Source organism: Dipodomys spectabilis, unplaced genomic scaffold (assembly GCF_019054845.1).
Source record: "Dipodomys spectabilis isolate Male_0828 unplaced genomic scaffold, ASM1905484v1 ptg000092l, whole genome shotgun sequence".
Classification (NCBI taxonomy): Eukaryota; Metazoa; Chordata; class Mammalia; order Rodentia; family Heteromyidae; genus Dipodomys; species Dipodomys spectabilis.
The window spans coordinates 5,259,901-5,268,244 of record NW_024870769.1 but is presented as its reverse complement, the minus strand read 5'-3'; the positions used below and the strand labels follow the sequence as shown (position 1 = coordinate 5,268,244).

The 8,344-nt window shown below is 48.7% G+C and overlaps 1 protein-coding gene across 1 annotated transcript; it reads left to right on the top strand.

The window, feature by feature from the left end:
• Window positions 1-203: 203 nt before the first annotated feature.
• On the top strand, window positions 204-2,230 carry Hoxa13 (homeobox A13). The gene is made up of 2 exons (XM_042685080.1): window positions 204-1,231; window positions 1,940-2,230. Exons 1-2 carry the CDS (start codon window positions 310-312, stop codon window positions 2,182-2,184), a joined length of 1,167 nt encoding a protein of 388 aa, XP_042541014.1. The 5' UTR covers window positions 204-309; the 3' UTR covers window positions 2,185-2,230.
• Window positions 2,231-8,344: the final 6,114 nt, after the last annotated feature.

Here is an 8,344-nt window from a genome sequence, read left to right as displayed (position 1 = left end):
CCTCGCCTCTCCCCTGGGTGAACTGTGCCTGGCCGCGCGGCGGGCGCTGGCGCTGGCGCTGGCGCTGGGGACCGCGCGGGCGGCGGCGGGGACCGCGGGTGCACCGAGCCGAGCGGGGTTGGAGCCGCCCGCTTTGCATACGCCGTGGGCGGAGCAGGGGGGGCGGGCCAATGGGCGGCCGCCTGGCGCGACCCCGCGGGGCGCGATCCGCCCCCCTCGCTCGGGCCCCGGCCCCGCGCCGCGCGCTCTTCACTTCTTGGGGGCTTTTTAAAACAGCGCCACTGGGGTCTTCTCCATGCGGCTCGGGCTATGACAGCCTCCGTGCTCCTCCACCCCCGTTGGATCGAGCCCACCGTCATGTTTCTCTACGACAACGGCGGCGGCCTGGTGGCCGACGAGCTCAACAAGAACATGGAAGGGGCGGCGGCGGCAGCAGCGGCGGCCGCGGCCGCGGCGGCGGCTGGGGCCGGGGGCGGGGGCTTCCCCCACCCAGCCGCTGCGGCCGCGGGGGGCAACTTTTCGGTGGCAGCCGCCGCAGCGGCGGCCGCGGCGGCCGCAGCCAACCAATGCCGCAACCTGATGGCGCACCCGGCACCCCTGGCGCCGAGCGCCGCGGCCGCCTACAGTAGCGCGCCGGGGGAGGCGCCCCCGTCGGCCGCCGCCGCCGCTGCCGCTGCCGCCGCCGCTGCCGCCGCCGCCGCCGCCGCGTCGTCCTCGGGAGGGCCGGGCCCGGCGGGTCCCGCGGGCGCCGAGGCCGCCAAGCAGTGCAGCCCCTGCTCGGCCGCGGCGCAGAGTTCGTCGGGGCCGGCGGCGCTGCCCTATGGCTATTTCGGCAGCGGCTATTATCCGTGCGCCCGCATGGGCCCGCACCCCAACGCCATCAAGTCGTGCGCACAGCCCGCCTCGGCCGCCGCGGCCGCCGCCTTCGCGGACAAGTACATGGACACGGCCGGCCCCGCGGCCGAGGAGTTCAGCTCCCGCGCTAAGGAGTTCGCCTTCTACCACCAGGGCTACGCAACCGGGCCTTACCACCACCACCAGCCAGTGCCTGGCTACCTGGATATGCCGGTGGTGCCGGGGCTCGGGGGCCCCGGCGAGTCGCGCCACGAACCCCTGGGTCTTCCCATGGAAAGCTACCAACCCTGGGCGCTGCCCAACGGCTGGAACGGCCAAATGTACTGCCCCAAAGAGCAGGCGCAGCCTCCCCACCTCTGGAAGTCCACTCTGCCCGGTAAATGGCGCCCCCTTTCCAGACCCGGTCTTCACACTCTGCTCCAGCTTCTCCTCCGCTCACACTCGAGGTCACTCGGGTGCCCCTTCCTGCTCTTTTTTCCTGGCCTGGCTTGCCCTAGCGGCATTGCACCCCTGGGAGCCTGACCCCGCCTGGCTGGCGCTGTCCACAGTGCCCTCAGTTGAGCTGGCCCCTGGCCCTTCCTGGGTGAGGGGTGGCTGGGAGGGAGCATGTGGGGACCACAGCTAGCTTCCTTCTCCCTCTGCGCCCCGCCCTCCCCAGCCCTTGACAATGACTTAAAGCTGAAAATTGACCTGATATTTGGTTTTGCCAGATTGCCCCAGTTCGATCCCTTAAAAAAAGAAAAGAAAAAGGAAATCATGGTAGAAGAAGCGAGTGTTGGGGCTGCCCAGAGGCGCCAGGCACGAAGTGTTGGGCCTCGAGCCTAGGCGATGCAGGGAACTCAGGCGCGCTTTACATGCGGGATAACCGATTGGGACGGTACCTTGAAGTGTGGGCAACTTCATTTCAGTGTAAAACTAGCCATCTTCCACAGGGACCCACCAGACTTTGGCAGAAAGCCGGACTGTACAACTCGTGGCAAAGAACAGCCAGGCGCTGCAAGGCGGGTGGCTCAGGTTGAGTTGTCGCCTGTGTCCTATCTCCAGTCTGCTCCCTGTGTAACTTGCCTTCTCCCTTATCTTCCAGACGTGGTTTCTCACCCCTCGGATGCCAGCTCCTATAGGAGAGGAAGAAAGAAACGGGTGCCCTACACCAAGGTGCAATTAAAAGAACTTGAACGGGAATACGCCACGAACAAATTCATTACCAAGGACAAACGGAGGAGGATATCAGCCACGACAAACCTCTCAGAGCGGCAGGTCACAATCTGGTTCCAGAACAGGAGGGTCAAAGAGAAAAAAGTTATCAACAAACTGAAGACCACCAGTTAATGGATTTAAAAACTGGAGCGGAGGGCAACTTGAAGAAATGCTTCAGAACTCGTTGCTTTGCTCACATGATAACGATGCTTAATAATAATTGAAGAGTTGGAAAGAGAGACACTGGGTTTTTTGCTCTCCTAAGGAGGAATTTCTTTCTCTTTAATGGAACCTACAACTTTTAAAATACTTTAAGAAATGATAAAGACTACCAATTCTTCTGCCTACCCTACCAGATCATTAAATGACAAACTCTAGAGTCAAAACATCAACCCCCAGATACGAAATTTCAGATTCCTTACGAATTTACTAAAATCTTGTAAGTATTTATGTGACTGTTATATTTTAGGATACTGTGTTAGATGGTAAATAATCTGGAAGTTGGTTCCAAAAGCAAGAGGCTGTTTTAAACATCTGCTTGTCCTTCTTAGGTCGGAGTCCCCTTTGCATGTTAAATGCCTGCTCAGGTAAATCTTAGTGAAATTCCTAACATTGTGTGTTCTGAAAAAAAAAAAGTTTCATGTATAGATTTAGAGCGGGGAAGAGAAGGTAATGAAATAATGATCTCGAACTACTTATTATGAAGGGAGAAAGAAGAGAGAGATCTTCTGAGGATCAGTTGATAGCAAATACGGCAGGCTAAACCATTAATGCTACAAGAGAACCCTATATTACTAATGAATTTCCGACAGTAATTTCCAATTACTTTAAGAAGTGTATTTGTGGCATTTGGAGTACCCCAAGATCAGAGATCTTCCAAGGGATTGGATATCATTAAAAACATTTTAAATCACCAAATAATGTTCAGGATTCACTTTAATGTGAAATCTTTCCGTTTAACATGTTGGGCTTTGGTTGGAAAATGCAGTTCATTTTTAAAAATTTAAATAGACATTTCCCAGTATTTGCGAGACTCTTTGCTGGAGAATTTGTTTTCCTTTAAAAGAGAGAGAGAGAGAGAGAGAGAGAGAGAGAGAACTCAAAGTGTAAATCAATTTCTCTGAAATATTTAATGTCCACATTCTATATTTTGATCTTTTAGGGGATTACTACTTTGCCTTGTTTATTGTGTTATGAGACCGCATTAGAAAGTTTAGGGATTCATCTTCACAGCACATTTTAAATCAAGCAGTTATTGCAACTCGCACATTCGTTTTGTTCATATTCACCATAAAATGCTATTTTGTAAATAAAGACATTCAGCACACTGTGAAATGTATTTGTGCACTTGCTTTTTAAAAATATTTCCACTAAACATGAAAATATTCGACCTGTAGATAGTGATATAGTGGTATTAATTCTGTTAATAAAATAGTTACTGCCATTAAAAATCCAAAAGAAATACTTCTTACTTTCTGATATTAAATGTGCGCCATACAAAAAGAAAAGGAGCAGGTTTGCCTTATACAAACCAAGGACCATTCTTTTCTATTATTATTATTTGCTTTTTTAAGAAAAATTTGAACTTTTTAAGAACAGAGAAAATCCCTCAGAAGCAAAATTATTTAAAAAATAAGAATGCTTCAAGGAAATGAAAGTGTCAGGTATTTTGCAAGGAACAGAAAAGGAGGAAGAGATAGGATAAATTCCCAGGCTTCCCTGTGGAAAATGAAAACCAGTTGTTTAGTATGAGCAGTGCCTAGGCTGTTGTATTTTAAAATCTGCTGTTGGGTAGTCATGTGTTTGAAAGGGCAGGTTTTGATATTTGTTGAAATGACAGGACTAGGAAAGGCCTTAAACCTTGACCTTGGGGGGGAAAAAAAGACAATTTGTGACCTTGACTTTTGACAGCTCATGAATTGGCCTCTGCTGGATTAGTAGATCAAGGGCGCCACCTTGTGTTGACAAGCCTCCTTGTAATTCTTTAGCTTCAAGGAAATCTAGAGCTCTTACCTCCTTGACTTGTATTAGAGAATTAGTACTGGTTTCTTAGGCTCCAAATGGAGCCAATTTGAAAATATGTAAATTATACATGTGCTTGTATATATGTGGATATATATCATATATGTGTATACATGTATACATTTGCATATCTGTGCTTGTGTGTGCTTGTGTGTATAATTGTACAATTTGTACAGGTATAGATAGTATCATTAATTGCTGATGACTGAAGACATTGTAATTTAAGGTGATTCCTAGAGTTAAGGTACAAAATGTACTTTACATGATGAAAATTTGTTCCTTTTTTTTTAGTGGCCAAGTTTAATTTGTTCTTACAGCAGCTTGCTCTGCATCAGATTTCTGCAGATCTGCTTTAAAGCTGTACGATTTTGGTACAGTCTAAGAGATGTTCTTAAACAACCATTCTTTCCTGGCTCTCTCCCTCCTTGGTGGTCTACCACCTTAATTAAAGCTATAAGGAGTCTGCATGGTGAATATAATGTTTCAAATACCTTCGTAACTTTAGAGTCCTAGAATTACACTTAAAATCAAAGAATCCTATTTCTTGAGAGCTCAGTAAGGAAAACTTAAATATCTCATATCTATAAAATGACCATAATGTGGATGTAGAAGGAGAGTTACCCTGGATATTTCAGAGTTGAGTGCTGCTGGGGGGGGGGGTGCAATCTAATACTGATGCTTTTGAATCTGCCATTTGATTTGTGGGAGAAATAAGTATGTTAATACTAACAACCACCGTCAAAACTATAATAATAATAAGTATTATAGCTACTGTTTATTGACCCCTAACAACACATTAGGTGATGTGTTCAAAGTCATAAATAATACATATGTATGTTTATGTATTTTATATACACATAACTTTTTGTCAAACCCATGCTGTGCACACATGTATTAAAATGTTGGTAGAACCAATAGCTTTGGGATGCAGAATTTTCAGATGCATATTAATTTGATCTTTACGTTAGAAGACAATAATAGTGAATAGAAGAACCATATTTGTCACTTGATGGAAAATATTGATTGGTTTAAACCTGGCTAATGGAAATTTTGCCTGAAGACTGAAACTTTCCTTATAGATGAAGAATGATGCAAAGAGTATAAAGCTATTTCAAACAGCAAAAAAAAAAAAAGGAATATCCATGAAACATACTTATCAAATGGTCTTGTGAAGTGCAATCATATTTTACTGCCCTGAGAATTTTTATTCCACTTGTGAAAACAAATGACTGTTGCTTCAGATTTACTTTTTCACATCTTGTTCCACAACTCCATTTCTAAATGAGTTACCATCAAGCAAAGTAAAGATCTCCCAAAATGTTTAAAGTGGTGGAAAAATCCCCTCAAAGCTGGATCACACAGTGTGTTTAAGAAATGCTCCTAAGGGAACTCTTCTGTTGGTGGTGGTGGGAGCATATAAATACATATATATGTGTACACATACATATATATGTACATCTATGTAAGCAGTATTCTGAGCCTCAGGGCCTAGGACAGAGACCAGCAGCAGCTCTGCTCCGGAACACCACCCTCACCACGGCAGGAACCCTGGGTAAAGTAGTAAGCTTTTTTTCCTCTCTCCAGTTTTTGAAATTGTAATGACAGAAAATATGTCAATTCCCCCCCCCCCAACTACTCAGTTCTAAAATGGTTGTTGATGGTGTCAATCTACCCTAACTCCCTTCTGATTTAAAATGTCCATGAATCTACCAGATAAGCTGAGGCAGACATGGATTATGATGGCTCCTTAATGCCTAGCTAGCAATCAGCATAAAAACCTTTAGAACAAAGACAGCCAGGAAGATACCACCCTGGAAAATAGAAATGATAATGCCAGACATGGAACCCAGAGATAGATAGTGTTCTTGAAACCCTGATTCAACTTTTTTTTTCCTAAAAAAAAAAAGTCTTCTGGAAAGAAATAGAAATATGGGACTTTAATTTTTTCCATCTACTTTAATATTGTCACATTAACTTATTTTATGTGGATGATTATAAAATGTAATTGTGCATTTCACACTGTGCATGATGCAGAGCTGAAGCCATTCAATTTAATTTTTCAATAGAGAAGCAAAGAAACAAATTTTAAGGAAAGCAAAAGGAAAGTTATTGTATTGTTTTGTTTTTAAATTCAGCCTAATCAAACTCTTTTCTTGGAGATGTACGGGGAGGCAGGGAAAGCTAGCTGAAGGTAATATATTTGTGTGTGCATAGTTAACCACCAGATTTCTCTGCTTAATATAAACGTGCAGATTACACGCTGCTGTTTGTGTTTGGTGAGTCGGGTGAAGATGCGGTGTCTCAGTCTGTCACTTTGAGTTTAGAAATCGGGAAAGGAAGGTAGTCCTGGACTGCCAAGCCCCAGACCTGGGGGGTTCAGAGGCGCCCTTCTGGAATTGCGGATCTCTAGCGGGGAGACGCTAGGGGATTGCTGATTTATGCACATTCCTTTAAACTTGATCGAATGCGTGTCAGCAGCCCAAGACCTGGAGAATCAGAGAAATGTGTAGCAAGTCGCTCGCCTCCCATTTTTCATAAGCAAAGATGTAGCGTTGTCCCAAAGGCCTCGCGCAGATTTATGCTTCGGTTTAGGACAGGCACGCTAATTAAGTTTTCATCTGCATGGCCGCTGGGTAAACAACAGCCTGCTTCGTTCTTTATGAGAATATCCACTCAGTGCTTGTGCATCTACCTAGCATCGACGAATGCCAGAGCGGTGCTTGTTATTTAAAAATATTATGATGTGGGAAAGGGAAGAAAAAGACGCTAGTGCAGAAAAACTCCTCTGCGAAGGCAGCCAAGACCTCGCCGCAGTTGATTTCATTTCTGATCGGGCCTGCTGCACGCCTGAAGAGCTGGATCTACCAGGCAGAAGTAATTAGGACGGGTGTCTGAAAATTTCAAACCTTTGTGAGAGGCGGTGTGGTGGCACGGGCCTCCCCCATCTGCGAGGGTGCGGACGCGTGACAGAAGCTCTGCCGTGGATTATCAGGGCCTCCTGATGTCGAACCCCTTGGGGACAGAGGCGCGACCCCAAATCCTAGACGCTTCCACAGGAACCCCCTACTCAAAATGGAGGCTCATAACCTTACAGCCGGCCTCACTCCGACGGCTAGAAGGCCGGTCAGAGGCCTAAGGCAAGATCGCGGCAAAGGCGGAGGTCAAGGCCGCGGAACCCCGAGGTCCAGGGCCGCGCTCGGTGGATGCTGGAGGGCTGGGGACGCGCGCGGTGAGTCGCCCCAAGCTACAAGCTGACGTCACCGCAGGCAGGCCGAGCGGGGCTTCGCCGGGCTCAGTAGGCGCTATTTGAGGAGCACCAGCCGATTCAAACCAAGGTTTTGTGCGGGTGCCCCTTTCTCCGCCCCGCCCCTCCCTCCCCAAGAGAATAATCGGGTATTTAATCTCTCCTGGTCTTAATTCTTGGCAGCGTGGAAGGTGGTTTGCAACGGGAAATAAAACTTGACAGGAGCATTTTCTCTGAAAGGGGTTTTGAGAGGGGCTGAAAAGAAACCGTGTTTTTCTCTACCAAATACTTCCGCTTTCTGAGCCCGAAGCGGAGTGGTGGGATGAATCCGAAGGCGCCGAGTTCGAGCTGGGCACGCAGGCCGCGCTGCGCACCGGAGCGGCCCAATCCCGGCGCCGCTAAGCAGCCGCGTTCTCCACCTGGGCAGGGAACGCAGCCTGGGGCCCGGCTGCGCCCTGAGCATCTATCTACAGCGCCTGGCTGGGTTATGTAGGCTCCGCGCCGTCCGCAGCCAGACGGCAGGACCCCGCGCCCAGGAACTTAGCACCCTCAGGGGCAGAGCTGGCACCTGGGGTAGTGCCCAGGCGTAGACTGAGGATGATCGGGGTCAGGACCAGAGGAGAGGGGCGGGGAGAGAGTCTTAGATTGCTCGGCTTTACCCCTTGCGCCGTCAGCCAGGGGAGTTATGGACAGGCGTTCACCGGGAGGTGGTTAAAGCGCTTCTGGGGGCTTTGTTTCCTGGCCGCCGGCCTGCGGACACTGCACAAAATGGAAGGGGGGGGGGGGCAAGGGGTGAGCAGCGCAGCATGCGTGGATTGTCTGGGCTGCTATTGGGTGGAAGAGGCCGGAGGCTGCCGCGTCCCCCTCCCCGTGGCTCAGAGAGCGCTGTCCTCTTGCGCAGTAAAGGTCAAGTCCTCGGCGCCGAGGCTGTCTACATGGTCAGGGCCGGTCGCTGTAGCCATTGCAGGAAGGCACAGGACGTACAATTGGCTGGGCCATCATTCATGATGCAAACGGGTTCTGGTC

Bases quoted from the DNA above. Each gene is read 5' to 3' on its own strand.
- Hoxa13 (XM_042685080.1), top strand. From the start codon at position 310: ATGACAGCCTCCGTGCTCCTCCACCCCCGTTGGATCGAGCCCACCGTC. The intron at 1,232-1,939 runs GTAAATGGCGCC...CTTATCTTCCAG, and splicing joins CTGGAAGTCCACTCTGCCCG to ACGTGGTTTCTCACCCCTCG.